Below are 17727 nucleotides of genomic sequence, written 5' to 3' on the forward strand. Positions count from 1 at the left end.
ACGAGAAACCGTCTTGATCTTTGACAGCCTGTTTTGGAGTCTTGAACCAGAACTAGGACTTGTGCCCTCCCCTATGTTCCACACGCTCTGCAACCCAAATGAATTCTTTCCTTGTGGCTCCGAAAGATGTTTTTGTTGCTTTGAGAGCCACTTATTACATCAATCACGGAGAGCAATGATATCCACCAGAATCCAATGCCAAAAGACATTGCTCATCTTCGAGTTTGATTGCTTTAGTTTCCAGGGAAATCAGCTTCATTAGCAAAGCAGAACAAATCAACACAAAAAAAAGTCCCAATTAGCCACAGTGGTGCCTGCGCACAAGCAGATGTAAATCACCGCTATGTAACACACGACTAAATGTATATCTGTCACACTTAAAAAGGAGACTATAGTTCAGACGTTAGACATAAGATATTGGAGGAAACTAAATGGGATGAACTTGTCAACGTTAATCCGTTTAGTTCCTCCATTACTCGCATTCAACTTTTAAATGCGTCTATTCCTTTGCTCTTTATTGATTGACAAGCTATAAGGTATATGGTAAGTGGTAACTGATAGTGAGATACGGACGTAACTGGAGTCATAAATATAGGACAGTAATGTCACGCGATGTTATGGTTCAGCTTCTTCAACTTTGCATCTACAATCTCCCCTTCTCTTTGATGCTCCAACGCGGTTAGGGAGCTGGTAAAGTATTTATTAGCATTGCGGTGAGTGAAAGCAGAGCACAGGATTTTCATTCCTGCTGCAGTAGGAACACAAGTTGCTTGCTGCTTTTTTTAACGATCAGAGGCAAACTTCACCCACTCACGCCTTTCTCATTTACTTGCTACAGAGGTTTTACTTCATCGCACGAGACAGGATCTGATTTCACTTGGTGTGCATGGAATGCAAATATGAAAGGAGTTCACCCACTTGCTGGGGTTGAGCCAGGGCTATTGTTTGAATTGGGTTTTAGCTTCGAGAATAATTTACAGACAAAAGCATCAAAAGATAAGAAAAAAACCTTAGGCCCATGAGTGTTGGGTCCTAGACCAAACTGACCAAATGGGAGCCTGTGGGTTTCCTCGGCAAACAAGCCAACTTTGGATTACAAGCTATCATGAGCCATGCCTGTTGGTGAAAGAAATTTGTAGTTGTTTTTCATGTTCTTATCCCTTGGGTGACAATTATACAAAAATGGGTTGAATTATTCTCAGTGCAATCCCATAGTTGAACCTGTTGTGCTTGTTCCAGTTATGCATAGATAACCTATGTTCATGTATTTTTGGCAGTGCAAAAAGTGTGAAGGCAGGCGGCTTGCATCATGCTATGCTAGCAAGATTTGCCTATTGTAATTTCTGTTGATCTAGTGTTGTCACCATTTTTTCTTTCTTTCTTTTATTCTCTATCTGTCATCATGATGATCCGTGTTTGGTCTTTATTATATATGTCTTTTAATTTGGACATATTTTTGTAATTTCATTATTGATTTTTATGATTTTTAAGTTTATTTAAAGTTAATGAAGATCTAAATATTTCTATATTTTTCTTAAATTACTGGGATATTCTTTGGTGTATTCCACAGCTTAAAAGTGGTGGCTGATCTCAAGTTCTTTTCAAGCTGATAGTGCTCATTCCCAACCTTTCTTGTTGGTCTATATGAAGTGGATGTTTGATTCTTACAAATCAAATGAGTGTTATCATTTGATTATGTGGGCTTCCTGGAGTTTGGTTTTTAGTTATTATCTTGTTGTCTATATTAACGTGGCTGACATGGAAGAACATTGCTATCTTTTTGTCTATCAAGGTAATGGTAGGTTGAACTTGTTCTTATCATTTTCCATTTCAATCTGCAGTCAATTCTGTCAGACTAGAATGTTTTCATATCTTCAGAATTGGGTTTTGGTTTACTTTAATTACAACCCCAGGTGGTAAAAATCTCTAGTTCAAGAGATTGCTGTGACACAGGTTTTTGTTAAAAAAGCTTTACCATCTGACAGAGAAATGTGAACATTTCCAATCCAAGAACTCCAGAGACATGATCAATGGGCCAATTTATGCAGCCAGCCCATTGCTCCAACTCTGATTCAGTGCATCGATTCAGCCTCATAGCACATAAAGATTTTGTGCCAAGCAACACCCTGGAGATGACATGAGCATCATAGTACAAGAAACAGATTGCTCTCTCTCTCTCTCTCTCTCTCTCTTTGGAGTTGACTCTGATATTTGTAATACAACTAATATAAATATATAACTAGTAGACTCTGCAGTTTAATGGAGTTGCCCTCTTTCCACATTCTCTGAATTTTTATACATTTTTTCTTGTCCAAAATTGTAAACATGCAACGCAACGCCTGTCTGCTCTTTATTAAACTCCATTTAGCACCATAGCTTGGAAAACCTTTAATGTTGGCAGCTATACCAGGGCCATCTCAGCCTCCATACCTTCTCATAATCATTTTGACAGGTAATATACTAAAATTCAATATTCAAATTAAAAGAAGGAGATTCTTCATTTCCTCTCCTTCCTCTGCTACTAACTTGATAACTTAAAATATTTTTATCCGAACCCAAATACTTTAATATTCTTTTTTAATAAAATGGTTGGTTGTTGCTCTTACATAGGAAGTTTGGTGAATTAAATATCGAGGCCAATTGGAAAATTGTTATTTTAAATCCAATTGCTACTCCATGATAAAAAAGAAGAAGAAGAAATGTTGGTGATGGACCACTCTTAGTTTAATTCTCCTTTCAAAGAGCCCATGAATTCCCAATAACATGTGCAAGTGCGGGCATGAAAATGCAAGCATTTCCTTCCTTTGCCTATAGGTGGAGCTTGACTCTTAACTGTCATTCATCAATATCAAGTCTTTGCTGTCCTTGCTGACCTATCATGCCATACGCTTTGCTCTTCATTTCTTCCATGTATGTATTCATGTATTAGCTGTCTTTTCTTTTTCTTTCGAAGTTGCCAAAAGAAAAAATAAATTTGCAGAATGGGGAAGACTGTCTTGGAGTTTGGTTGTCAATTATTATCTTGTTCAAGCCTGATTAATGTCGTGGTCCATTCTAGTCACTTGCTACTTTCATCGAATCTTTCCAACTTGTTGATTGGCTAGCCAAAAGGAATAACTTGGAAGTTGGAACTTGCAAATGAAAACCCGATAGAAAACAACAATTTGATCATCTAAGGGTACAAAATTTAATCTTTGCTGACAGCATTGACTGTCCATGTGCTGTAAACATTCATTGTCAAACGTAGAGTACAACGCAGAGAGTGGTCCTTCTTATATATGAGGAGTTAATTTGAAGATTTTACTCCATTCTCAAATCCTGAAGCAGGATCAAGCTAGGTAGTTTCAGAAATGGGTTTACATCAAGGAGGTGGTCCACTTCATAAATACCCAAGATTTTTGTCTTGTGCCGGGGCCTGGAGTTTATTTCCTCGTTATGTTTCTTTCCGAATGGTCAATTTTTACTGTCAAATCCTTCATTTGGAATTCAGCTAATGCAGTCACAGAAAAAAAAAAGGTTTGCAAATTGCAAGATCGTATCTTCCATCGAGCTTTCAATCAACTTCTCTAGGCTATCCCTTTGCAAAGATGACATCACGAATGAAGCACTACACTTTTATGAACTCGTGGACGTAAAACTCCCAACACAAAGATCAGTTGGCAGAAATAGTTGCTTGGTTTCTCCCCTTTCATGCAAGATAATAGTATGATACAGACCTTTCTTGTAAGAGCAGAAATGTAATAAGCCTCTGACTTTTCCGATCTGGTTTAGCATATAGGGTTGTTGTTTGATCCAATCCTCTGGGCAAAAATGGAAGAAACAACAACAAAGCAAGATGAATTTGTAAAGAACAAAAAGTTAGGGGTTGTCTTTTTCTGTGTGGAATGATGTTTGCTACCGAAAACCCTTTGCTAATTTAACGAATTAGCAGCTTAATTTAATGATGTTATACCTTCATATGCAGAAACCGACTAGCATGAGAAAACATTAACCCCATCTGTTGTTTGTTTTCCCTCCCAAAACAAGAAAAGTTGCCACGCAATTCACATCAGAAAACAACTTTTTTTCTTCAATTTTTTGGATTAACGCTATCAAACTCCATCTCCCGTGATAAGGCGAGAAAACCCATATTCAATTTGATTATTAAATCAAAGCACTTGTTGGCATGTTCTCTTGTATATTACGATCACAACAAGTGGATTAGCACCAGAAAACCCATTAAATTAATCTTACTAGTAGGAGCATTGACAAAGATAATTATGGTGATTATAATAATAAACCAGTGAAGCATTCTCATGCTGGAGGAATGAATGAAACCAATGCGGCGCAAACCGAATTGTCTGTTTGTAATTTGCAGAATTCGGTCGTTACCAGGCAAGTGTTTGATTATATATAATAATATCGATCAATTCTGTTCATGGTTTTTGAATATTTACAAGGAGGTCACGTGACTTGGAACTTCGATGGGTTTGAAGGACAGCACCCATGGCCATAAAATTTAGAAGCCGAGAAAACCATGAACACCGCAAGTTCCTGGAAAAAAAAAATATGTATATATATAGAGGTAATTGACAGCTGAGATCATGTGAAGATAGAGACAAAAGGCCTAAGCAACATCAACATGGCAACGGCTATCTTACTTGTTTGAAAGAAATTTGAGAATCCTTTCTGCTTTTCGAGATCGTTGGCTGTTCTTTTATTACAAAAAGATAAACCAAAAAACAACGTGTTCTTTTGATTCCTTTGCATACCATTGAATCAATAATGAATGATTGTTTTAGCATGGTCCATCATTACCAGATAAGCCAGAGCAGCAACAAAGACCTAAAAGAATTAGAAGAACCAAATGCAGGCGGCATCGTGGTAAGACTTTGCCAAGGCTGTGGGGTCTGTTCCCTGCCTCTTTGCGACCAGCCGAGACTTTTAAGGGGAGACTGTTGAAACTTGAAACCCCATTCCCATCAGCCCCTTTTCTGGTTATCTTGCCCCATGTTATGAATGTTTTCATTGACTTTCTTTTGCTTTGTTTTCAATTCGTTTCCGGGCTTTCTTTCTTCAAACAGGGTAGTATTAAATTCGTGTATTGTGTTGACTTAGACTTTAGATGATTGCATGGCAGCTCTGTTTCTCTCTCCATCTTCCTTATCCCCTGTAATGGCCAAGTAATACTTATCAATTAACGAGCTCTTTTCCAATCCAACGTTAATATTTGTGAAAGGGAGTTGCCAGCATTGGGAACACGAAAGTCTTTGCACAGTTCTGGCGCGTGGGCGTAAACTCCGTAATGCACACCACCGTCACCATACCTGTAATCTTTATCCAAAGAGACAAGAGGGTTGCGTTCCACCGCCCATTTCCCTGCTTTGGGCACGTTGGAATTGAATGCGTTTAGTGAAGCTGCTGCTGTTTTAATTTATTTATTTGCTTAGGTTTGCTATTTAGTATCATTTTGTTCAGAGCTTAATGATGTAGTCATGATTAATTATTAATGACGTAGCCATGAGTCATTGCTTTAAGGAATGAATGATGATGATTTAATTCATCACATCATATTCTGAAATTTTCTATTTGAGACTGACAATTCCATTTGGAAAAGAAAAATAAATATGCAGTTCATTCAAAGGGATTAGATTTAAAGACAAAATAAAATTTCAGTTCAGATCATTCGCATTTTGTTTTAATATATTACGTAAAATTCATACACAAATGATAATTAAAAATATGAACTGAACCTTCAGCTTTCGTAGTTTAAATTTTCTCTTACAATATCTTATGATTTTCTTTTTTCTTTATTAGTATTTTGTGAATTTTTTTTTGTCTCAATTAGAATTATGTAAATAAATTATGTTCTCACAAGATGTGGGGAGATTAATTTTACCTAGTAAAATTACAAAAATATTTTTAAGTAAAAATAAATGATTAAATTTTGAATTAAAAATATTTTTTGATAATTTCTTTTGAGTAAAATTAACAGACTAATCGTTATGGAAAGCCAAATTCTATGCAGAGTGTTAACTGAGAGAAAGAAAGATGAATATAAATAAATTATCATATAAAAAATTAAAATTATAAAAATATAAATAAATAATCATAAATATGTGATTCATATAACGATATAACGACTTAGATGTGACGATAGGAAACAAATACCAAGGTGTGCGTAGTCTACGTAGAAAATCCATGTGAACTGGGACCAAATACTTGCTCAGGAAAGTACGCACGTGTGAACCGAGTCGCGGTTTAAGGGACCCACATAGCCCCAAAAGTTATCGAAGATTACAGCAGAAACCTTTTGGATAATGACTAGGGATTTCTTAACAACTAGAGTATTCCACTGGGTCCCCCATCTGCACGACTTGACCCAGCAATTTCTCCTTTTCTTTTTTTCTTTATTCTATTTTAAAAAAACAAACAAACAAAATTCATCACACTCTGACTATATATTATAAATGGGGTCAAGCCAACCTTATTTGAATTGCCTCCCCAAAGGTAAATTTCACTTACCCTTTGATGGGTTTAAGTCATTCAAAGGTTCAGGGTAGGGGCCATGGGTGTGCAAATGGGACAGGTCAAATTGGCAAGCAGGGTTCAGAAAGTTTAGCTCAAGGTGCCAGTCTTGGCAATCCAATGTTTGGGGTCACATTGCCTGTCTGCTTTCTGTGTTTTTCTTCTTTCGTTCCGTGACTTTGATGGCTTTGGAAAGTCATGATATCAATTATTACTAGAAAACAAAAACTCCCCATGTTTATATCTGCTAAGAAAGATCAAAACTTAGACACTGAATGAAAAAAAGTTTTACTTTCATTGTTCACGGGGAACAAGTTCTCTGTGGGATTTGATTTTACTTTAGAGAATCTTTTTTTTTATTTTTCCTCTTTTGTATGTTGGTTCTCTTGCTCTTTAATTTTCTTTTTCTGAACTTTTGTGCCTTTGGGATGTTTCCCAAGGACAACTTCTAGCAGTTCACCTTTGTAAAAGCAAGTAAAAAAATTCCACACCCATCATTGGCTCATTGCACTCTATGCCATTTCACTTTGTTAAGTTCTTGCAAAAAATTAGGGTGCTAATTACTGTTATAAACTTACCCCCCCCCCCCCCCCCCCCAAATTTAGTAAGGTTAAAGCTACAAATTTGAACAAATGGGGTTCCACTAATAATTAAGGATTCATTAATTAAGTTTTTCCATGAGTTGAGCTTTTTCCTTTTTCCATGTTTATAAATCATGACTACAACTTAAATTAAAGAGTAATCATTGATCAAGATTTTATAATAGTTCATTACCCAATTCGTTGTTCTTTACTAAAATCATTACCACATGGATGATGAATCCTTTTTGTAATAGTTCATAATTGAAGGAATAATTCAAAAAGTCAATCATAGCCACAATATTCCCACTTTGATGTTTTCTTCTTTTTTCTCATTTTGCTCTTGTTGAGTGCAAAACTTTCTTGCTTCCTCTCTCTCTTTTTGCCCCCTTTAGCTCTTGTTGAGTGCCAAAGAGAGTAAGGAATAAAGAAGTACTTGGTTTACATGTACCCTTTTTCTCTGCATTCCTAGCCAAAATCTTAGATGCAATGAATAAATTTCAAATGTATACTTATTTTCCAATAGGTTGACCATGGAGTCATCATGCCCAAAATGCTTCTAGGAGTTAAATTAGGTGAAGTCAATATTTTTGGACCACTCCCCCTCCCCCCCCCAAAAATAATAATGTTATGAAATAAATTTTAAATGCATGCAATAAATGTCGACAGACTTGTCTTTCAATATGTTCAATTTATGGAACAAAAATAATTGATCTTAAAAAACTTCAATTAATTCCAATATTTTCGTATAATTATCATTAAATTATTGTCTCAAATACTGTTTATCATATATAATTTGATTTCAATATGCTTAATAGTATAAAAGGAATGATCAAGGAAAAAAAATGGTCTTACAATTTGTAGTGATGGAGTAATTAGAATTCCCTTCTCCTCCAGTAATTAGGTACCAAACGTAACCTAATGCAATGTGAGGTTACATCTCTTTATTCCAAGCCAGGCGAAAGGATGCAAAACTTATCCAATAATTAAAGCACTGTTAATTTTAGTTTTAATTTTTATTCTTACTATAATTTTTTTTAAATAATGAAACAAATGCAGTAAAAAGTAATGAGCTGGGGCCCTTAGGTAAATTACCGGGGTTACCATTGTCAGAAAAAAGGCAAAACTCAGTTCAGATCAGAGAATCTCTTAACTCTATCCCATGACTTCGGGAGCAGACAGCCAGGACCTTTTGAACAGAACAATGAACGATCTTCTCTCCCAAATCTCCCCCCCTTAATTCTCCGATAATTACGAAATCACCACCCTTCTACGTCAACCGAATTCAGGATATCCTAAATTACAGCCAACGTGTACGAGAAATAAATACGTACATACACGTATCTGAGTGTATTCACATGTCTACATACCTTTGCTGTAAAGGTTTTTAAGCTCACGTTTTCTCCGCTTTATTACATTAGCCGACGTGACATTATCCAACGTTATCCAAAACTTCGGACATGGCAAATATAAATTTTTCATTAGGTGGAGAGGGCAAATCCATTTGCCTTTGCCTGCTCAGACTGAATAATATCTGACGTGTTCAAGTTAATCTTTTCCAACTGTCCTTCACCGACTACTTCTCTCCTACACAACCTTAAATTGTGGTCTCATTTTCTTACCATTGTATTCAAATTGAAACATTAATTCCGAACCCAAATTTGTAGTTGTCTTGTTTTTTTTTTTTTTATTTCTGTTCTGTCTTATTATCTTAATATGATAAATTTAAGAGACACGTATGGTAATGTAATAAACAAGATAACAAGTAAGATAGAAGATCTTTGTTCTAACTTAATACTCGGATTAGAAGATAAAATCGGATTAACATGAGATTTTGGTTTAAACTATAGTGATAATTTTGACAATGGGTTCTCTAGTTTTTAATGTTGGTGGGAGTGACCCCACGGTGTTTGATTCCAAAGTTGTTTTTTGTAGGGCCATCAAACGGTAAATGTCAAGGGAGACTTAAGGACAAAGAGAATAAATTACTATTAATTTGTTCATAATTTTCTCCTATTTTCATACTAGTACTGCTCCCTATACGTATTAAGAAAATGAAATGTAATAAATTTTTTCTGAATTTTCTTTGATTAAAAATTAAGATATTATTTGTTTGACAGCTCAACGGTTCTGTTTACTTGAAGAAAATTGTGAATCTTTTTTTTGCTCTATATAAACGCCTCCCATGCCGTTCTAAGACCTCTATCTTCTTTCGCTTGGCTTAGACACTCTAGCCCTAGAATTGCTTGATTTTTTCTTTGTGTTAATAGCCTCTTCCAATCTTTTATATATATTTCCTTCTTGTTTCCTGTTATTGAGTTGTTAGTTTCTTTACAATTGGAGTTAAGGGAGGTCGAAAATGCCTGCAGTCGGAGGAATTGGTCCGGGTACCGGCAAGGAGTACCCGGGGAACCTTACCCTATTCGTCACTGTAACATGTATTGTTGCAGCCACGGGGGGTTTGATATTTGGTTATGATATTGGGATTTCTGGTAATATTTCGAAGATAAAAAAAAGCAACTTTTGGTTTCTTTTGTTTTTTGTTTGTTGTACGTAGAAATTAATGGTTATGTTCTGTGTTTTTGGACAGGTGGAGTGACGACTATGACTCCATTTCTCCAAAAGTTCTTCCGAAAAGTGTGGGAGAAGAAGGAAGCCGACAAGTCGACGAACCAGTATTGCCAATATGACAGCCCAACCCTGACGATGTTCACATCTTCACTGTATTTGGCTGCTCTTTTGGCTTCCCTGGTAGCCTCCACCGTCACCCGTAAGCTTGGAAGGAAATTGTCCATGCTTTTGGGTGGTTTACTTTTCTTCGCCGGAGCTCTCATCAATGGCTTTGCCAAAGCCGTTTGGATGTTGATTGTTGGCAGAATGTTACTTGGTTTCGGAGTCGGATTTGCCAATCAGGTAAAAACCATTATCTACTTCTCCAAGCTCTTGATCTCGATCTTGTGTTTGGTTTTTTTTTTTTTTCATCTTCCCTGTTTGGATCCAGAGATTGGTATTCAGATGGGGCCTCTCGCCATTAGTTGAGTTTTTGTTTTGTTTCATGGCAAGTTGTTCGTAGAGAACAAAAAATGTGCTGTCTGAAAAGAGTGACAAAAGTTAATGTTTTATTCCTTCTGTGCTTTGGGTTCATTTTTTACTCTTTTTTGCTGGGTTTTTGTCGTGTAACCTGTCTCCTTGTGTTCCTCTTTCTCGAAACCCAACCCTTTTTTCTTCAGATCTGCTTTTGAGATGGTTCTGAGCATAAACAAGATCAGACATGCCTTTGGCTTGGAAAATGACAAGAAAACATGTCTGTACAAACTTGTTTTCTGATCCAGATATGAGCTCTTGTATTCCTTTTTTACCGGATAAAACCTTTTCTTGGCCTTTTTTAACACATTTGATTTATCTTATCTACCCTGGAAGTGATGAGTCTTCTCAAAGCTTTGCATTTTTTTGAGATCTGAGAAGTCAGCAATAACTCACCGTTTCGGGTTTTAAGCAAAGAAAATAAATGATATTGAAAGCGTTGCTTGTGTTTGTATTTAGTGTTATTTTCCTGGTCATCCATGGCTTGTTGTTCTTCCTTGCGTGACATCTCTTCGCACCATTTTTCCGCTAAAGTTTACTCCTTGATGCAACGGGCGTTGAATAAGAAAGTGAGATATGATGGTGGCTTGATATTAAAAGTGCCCTTCGTTTTTCTACAAGCGTGACTCAATGTGTTGAAAAGAAATTAAGTTCTGTTTTTAATCCAAATTAACATTGACAACTTGACAAATCCATGTGGTCCCCGAGAAAGACATTTTGTATATTACTTCCAATAGTTCGACAGGTAATTAATTTAGTGTACTAATTTAAGTTTCTTTGTAATTATTACAGTCTGTGCCACTCTACCTATCGGAGATGGCCCCCTACAGATACAGGGGAGCATTGAACATCGGCTTCCAATTGTCAATTACGGTTGGTATCCTGATTGCCAACGTGCTGAATTATTTCTTTGCTAAGATCAAAGGTGGATGGGGCTGGCGTCTGAGCTTGGGAGGTGCGATGGTCCCTGCCCTTATCATCACAGTTGGATCCCTATTTCTCCCAGACACGCCAAACTCCATGATTGAACGTGGCCAAACCGAGGAAGCCAGAGAGAAACTCAGGAGGATTCGTGGGATTGACGATGTGGATGAGGAATTTAGGGACCTTGTTGCTGCCAGTGATGCATCAAAGCTAGTTGAGCACCCATGGAGGAACTTGCTGCAGAGGAAGTACAGGCCCCATCTAACCATGGCCATCCTAATTCCCTTCTTTCAACAACTAACCGGCATTAATGTGATTATGTTTTATGCTCCTGTATTGTTCAACACAATTGGATTCGGAGACGATGCTTCCCTCATGTCTGCTGTGATCACTGGTGTTGTTAACGTTGCTGCAACGTTGGTTTCTATCTATGGTGTTGATAAGTGGGGGAGGAGATTCCTTTTCTTAGAGGGTGGAACTCAAATGTTGATCTGCCAGGTACTTGGATTTTTCACAATGGAATTAACCAGTGTCAGTGATAAAAATTGTTGCTAAAATGTATTACTAAATTTTTATCTTTTGCTGCTTTTCCAGGCTGTTGTGGCAGCTTGCATTGGTGCTAAGTTCGGGGTCAATGGGAACCCTGGTGACTTGCCTAAATGGTACGCCATTGTTGTGGTGCTATTCATCTGCATTTACGTTTCCGGATTCGCCTGGTCTTGGGGACCCCTTGGATGGCTGGTGCCCAGTGAAATTTTCCCATTGGAAATCCGATCAGCTGCTCAAAGTATCAACGTGTCTGTCAACATGCTTTTCACATTCGCCGTGGCTCAAGTGTTCTTAAGCATGCTCTGCCACTTGAAATTTGGCCTCTTCCTTTTCTTCGCCTTCTTCGTGGTGCTCATGTCCATCTTTATTTACTTCTTCTTGCCTGAGACAAAGGGTATCCCAATCGAAGAGATGAACCAAGTATGGAAGTCGCACTGGTACTGGTCCCGATTCGTTGAAGGCCTCGATTACCCTAATGGAGGTGTGGAGATGGGCAAGGGCGGCCAGGGTTCTAAGAATGTGTAACTCACCCTGGTTTAACTCCTTTGTCTTTGTTCTCAAATTTAGCTTTTGGATAGTAGTACATACTATTGGATTTTCGATGTTCTTGGATCGAAGTTGCATAAAATTTGTCAATGTTCCTGCTTTGTTTCACCTGGAAAAAATTTTAATACTATGATTACCAATTCCATGGACAGTTTACTGATTACGAATTCCACAGCACAAATGATTTGGTCGGACTACAATTTTCTCCAGAATCTCTCATTGCCATATGTTACCATAACTAACCGTATTGAAAGATCAGTGACATAGTAAATTACAATGATGAGATATTTGATTAGAAAAGATCAATGCCTTAGGTTGAGTGGCTGTTCTTTGTACCCACTTGCCTGTCTGGCAGATTCTTCCCTTATTTCTAATGGATTCGGATTAATCATAAGATATAATGAATAATTTGGTTCGGTCCAATTATTTTCAGTGAATTATTTCGTACATGTATCTTGAGGCATACCATAAGACCTGTTTTTTTCTTTTTCTCTTTCTTTTTCATACTCTGTCAACTTTTTATTGAGGTAGGTCCTTCTTCAGCATGAACGAAATTCACAGGTGAAATTGTAGCGAAACAGGGGAAAATTGAGTTTTAAGAACCCAATTGCAATTGAAACAATCCCTGTTGCTTCGTCAAATGTTACGTAAGCATTTTTCCCTGGAGAAAAAACGACAGCAAACTAATGAGGAAACTAATTGTTATAATGAAGTTATGGAAAAGCAGAACACTTGAGTTTGTTTTTAAGGGAAATATGGTTGATCCCATACAACTTGTCATGATTGTCGTTTTGCAAAGAGGAGATCTTCTTCCACTGTCACATATGATTTTAGTTGATTCTGTTAGTTTCGTGAGGTTTCTCGCCACTGTTTTTATTACTCAATTGCTCGCCAATGCTGCAAGACAAGTTTGGAGCCAGGTGCATTGCCTATGTGGTCTCCCCGGAAGAGCTGAAGACTGGGATTTGGGGTTTCAGTGATATTCTCTTCTCTTGCGGATTGCGTGGAGTGCTTTATGTTTACTTCATATGCCAGGAAAGAAACCCTGGGCGGTTATGAAAAATCAGCAGATGCTCCAGATGCCATCACTCATTGCATTAAGGAGGTGGTTCAAGCAAAGGCTTCATGTCTTTCAGCACATTGCTGCTGGTTGTATGAACACAGAACTTTGTGTTACATGGGATCTGAATGAGTCTATGCTTGTGTAATTTGTTTGCTTTATTGCTTTGAAGCTGTTGTTCTTGTAGCAGATTTACCTGCTTCTTTGGATCAATTTGTCCAAATTTCTGCTGAACTAACTGTCTAAACAGTCTGATTAAAGCAAAGATAAAGTACCCAAAGATCACTTCCTCTTCCTAATCCAAAATCACACCAGAATCAATGAATAAATAACAAGAGATCTTGAATTAAAAAAAAAAAAAAAACCCAACATTGGAACTAAGGGGTACCAAATATCAAAACATCATGAATTTTGATTAGTAAATTGGATAGAATTCCATATTCCTTCTGTCAAGTTGACATCTTTTCTTCTTCTCTTGAAAATTCTTAAAGTAAAGGGATAAGCCAGTACATCACTATATCTAACCCCTTAGCGTATCTTTCACTGTTTACTTTGCTAATGGCTTTCACGGGGCTGAAATCCTAGTGGACAATAGGCAAAATTCATCACAAACTATCCAAACCAATGGATAAACCACTGTCAGCAGGATTTCCACAACTTTTTTCCCAAGAGGAGAATCAAGCTTTCACATGCTTTTGGAGTGGCATTTCCTTTCCCTTTTTTTTTTTTTTGCTTCCAAGGTGTAATCGTGAGACTTTTTTGTAGGAACTTTCGGTGAACAAACGTAACGGTGAATGGATTAACATAGGAATGGTAATGGGTGGCCTGTCAAATTGGATCACGGCCTTGAAATGAGCCAGAGAAAAAAAGGAGAATCGCATGACTATGCATTTATTAAACCAGGGGCAATTTGCTTGCAGCCCCCAAACCCCTTGGATAGGATGGAAACAGAAGTGGATATAATCGAAATGGAATTTAATTTGTTTGGTTACTTGTCCCTCTCCATCTCTCAAAAGAGTGTGATGATAAAAGAACTTGGGTATCATATGCCTATACCTTTGTTTTAAATGTTGTTGCTCCATCATATCTTTTCTTTTCTTTCTTTTTCCTCTCTCATCTTTATGCAGCAGAGCATGTTTCCCCTCATACGCTCCTATTCACCCAACATGGAACTCATGTCCCCCTCTTTCAATTCTTTTTGGTAGGAATATCTTATGATTCAAGCATGTAATAAAGATTATAGGGTAATCAACAGATATAATTGTGTTTTCAAATAAACGTTTGGGAGAAAAATTATGTTATAATTTTATGAAATCGTTATTCATATCATTTAAAATATTCAAAATTTTTTAATAAAATGTTGAAAATAATAAATTGAGTCTTGATTGTATTAAAATATAATTTAACAACGTTGATGAAGATAATTTAAACACACCTTCTTCCCCAAACCGTCTAGAAAAGAGATTGGGACCACTTCACCATGAAACAAAAAAGTTAAAACTCATTGGTCATATTCATCATCAGTGCATGTTTGACCCCAAAAACCAGTATGGATGTTTCCACAGCTTGGTGCATCAAAAACCCAGAAAAATGCACCATCACATCCACACCAAGATAGTCAATTTGTTTGGAAGCATTAAGACCATTCCAAATTTTGGGATAATGACTTCAATGAGGAAAAAAAAGCCAAACTTTTTTTAAGTAATAATCAGACATTTAATGTCAAAATCAATCAAGTGTAAAACCCTGGCATGGATTTCTTAGAGTTCGAGACTGTTTATGGGCCTGTCCTGACACTATTGCCTATATGAATGCAAGGCCTGAGTTGCAGTCTTGTAGGCTGACACTTCGGGCTCAGAGTTCCTAATTGCAACCCTGGTTGTAAAATCTGGGTTCATGGCCTAGCCCAAAATTATTCCATTGGTTTTAGAGATTGTTTGAGTTTTGATATATCATACCAATTCTTTCCCCTGATTGAGTTGAGCTGAAGAAATGAAAAAGATTATGCTTAATATAGAGAAAGAAGATAATCAGATTGAAGTTAAAGTTGGAAGAAATCTATTGAAAATTTCAAGAACAAGGGATAATAGCTGCTGGCACTTAATCTTGTAGGCTAGCAGGATACTAAAAGGAAATACAAATGCAATGGACATGGAGAAAATTTTACTTTCTTCTTATTCATGGACTAATCATCATCAGCACTTTTCTTTGTTTGTTTCTTGGTGGATCAGCTGTTTAACTATGCACTCCCAGCAATACAAAGCCATTGACCAACAAAGAGTGAAGTACAATTGAGATTTGGGTTGACTGAGTCGAAAAAAGCAGTGGTCAAGTTGAACATCTGTGTTACACCAAAGCATGTGTCGCCACTAGCTACGCCATAGACCTTGTCACAACTAGGGGCGCTCTGCTTTCCCTTTAGAACTGCATATTTTACATGCATTATGATTTGTTTCTGATACTAAAACATAAATGGAAAGTTGAAACTTTGTTGTAATTATCTCAGATTTTAGTTTATGATTCGAGACTTAAACTTTGTTGTAATTATCTCAGATTTTAGTTTATGATTCGAGACTTACTTCCAATTTCTCGGCTTTCAGCCATGGAGACAATGACCAGAAGAGCAACGATCAAGACAAAGTTGGTGAGCATGGCAATTTTGTTGTTGGACTTTGCCATTGCTGTTGCTTCTTTCCTTATTCTTGCCTTTGGGTTATGAACCTGTTTGTTCTGCTCTTCTGTGGAGCAACTTCCTGGATTAAACTCCTATTTATAGCAAAAATTCATTCTAAGTTGACTTATGAAAGAGTTAAAAGACTCCGATAATATCTGAGTGGTAATTGCCCAATTGGTAAACAAGAGTCAAGAATCCGATAATATCTGAGCAATTGGTAAACAAGAGGCCGGCTTTGCTTTGTGATCTATTATCATTCCATGGCGAATTAGACAAAGACAAAACAATGCTAAGTACTAGGATTAAGAATATTCAAGCAATATAGAGGAAAGGTCTGCAATTTGCATCGCTTTCCTAATGGCCTAAAAGGCTCACAGCATGATAGTTCAGCTCCAGCTTGACCCTGAGAGGGATTGGTGACAAGCTAGATAGACAAATAATCAAACGATCATAATCCAATCAGAAGATGACACAAGGCAATCTTTGTAAGAAATCAGAATATACCGATCTTTCATAAGATTGGCCATTCGTTCATAATCAAACAAGTTTTGTGTCGACTGCAATTGCCACAGGCATATATTCCTCTTTCCATAGTTAAGTTAATGAAAATTGATTAGTTTGGAATTGGGTATAGGAAATTGGTATCGCAACCAAACTTTACAGAACAAGAGTAGAGCTAAGCATCAGAATAGTTACCACTTTCATCAATCAAAATAAATAAATAGAAGTAAAGAAGAAAGATCCATCTAAGATTTCTTCATCAGTTTCACAGTAAGTGTACATCTCAGGTTTTACATGTCAAATTCTTGGCTGTCTGATACTCTCTGATTCATGTAATGATGCTCCTTAAGAATAACAAGGAGGCGATCACTGGTTACTGTTTCTGGATGCCATGCCATCTCTTCCATGGAGAAGGCTGTTGTGATTGCCAACTGATGTATGTCAAATTGGTTGATTTCCATCTTCCCGCTTATCTATATTCCAGAGGCTAGCTTTGTGTCCAGCAATTCAAGTACATCACTCTTTGAAGAGACTCTTCAGACTGATTTCCATTATCTTCTTTGGGTTTGCCCCTGGCACGAAGTCTATCATCTGATGAACTAGCAGTAGAAGCATACCTTCTCTTGCTGGCGTTAATAGGTCGAAGACCGGAATTCCATTTGGAGCTACAATCTCTATGACCTTCCACTGCGGCTACACTAGCTGCCATGCAAACTCTGCTCAAATAACTCATCTCTTACTTACGCCTGGCTGGTTTCTCTGTTGGAAAAACACGATCAGGACACCCCAAATATATAGAGACCAATTGGACATTATCAGTTGGCGAGGATGGTGGTTTTGAGGATCCTGTCAACATCAAAACCACATGTGGCAACCATGGTTTCTGGTTTACCAGTGGCGGGACCTCTATTTTTCCTTTTACTTAATTGATTGGAGTCGTCCAGACTCCAAAGGGATTCGCTCAGCGGTCCCTTTTTCCCAGAAACATTATGTGTGAAAAACGTGGCAATCCCTGAGCAGAGCAGGTATGCTCAGGTGACCTTATGAAGTGCAAATTGATCGAGCAGAGGTATTCATATAGGCTTGGCTCTTTCATATCACCTTATCTGTAAAACCAGGCAAGGGAAAGAAAGGAAAGATGTTACAAAATGAAAGGGAAACAAGGACAACGACAAGAAAAATTCCTGATAGTGATGTAGCAACAAATGCCACTTTTAGTAATGAAAAAAGGGCAAGAAACTGGAGGAATGTAGAGGCCTCACTGGCGTGTCCTGGCTGTCCTGCTGATTAAAGCCAATGGAAAG

General features: G+C 37.3%; 1 protein-coding gene across 1 annotated transcript; it reads left to right on the plus strand.

The window, feature by feature from the left end:
- Window positions 1-9275: 9275 nt before the first annotated feature.
- STP12 (sugar transporter protein 12) lies at window positions 9276-12339 on the plus strand. Its single transcript, XM_007025749.3, has 4 exons — window positions 9276-9577; window positions 9676-9998; window positions 10962-11591; window positions 11688-12339. The coding sequence occupies exons 1-4, from the start codon at window positions 9445-9447 to the stop codon at window positions 12165-12167; spliced, it is 1566 nt and encodes a 521-aa protein (XP_007025811.3). The 5' UTR covers window positions 9276-9444; the 3' UTR covers window positions 12168-12339.
- Window positions 12340-17727: the final 5388 nt, after the last annotated feature.

The sequence above is a fragment of the Theobroma cacao genome, chromosome 6 (assembly GCF_053813885.1).
Source record: "Theobroma cacao isolate CCN51 chromosome 6, ASM5381388v1, whole genome shotgun sequence".
Taxonomy (NCBI): Eukaryota; Viridiplantae; Streptophyta; class Magnoliopsida; order Malvales; family Malvaceae; genus Theobroma; species Theobroma cacao.

Bases quoted from the DNA above. Each gene is read 5' to 3' on its own strand.
- STP12 (XM_007025749.3), top strand. From the start codon at position 9,445: ATGCCTGCAGTCGGAGGAATTGGTCCGGGTACCGGCAAGGAGTACCCG. The intron at 9,578-9,675 runs GTAATATTTCGA...GTTTTTGGACAG, and splicing joins TTATGATATTGGGATTTCTG to GTGGAGTGACGACTATGACT. The intron at 11,592-11,687 runs GTACTTGGATTT...CTGCTTTTCCAG, and splicing joins CTCAAATGTTGATCTGCCAG to GCTGTTGTGGCAGCTTGCAT.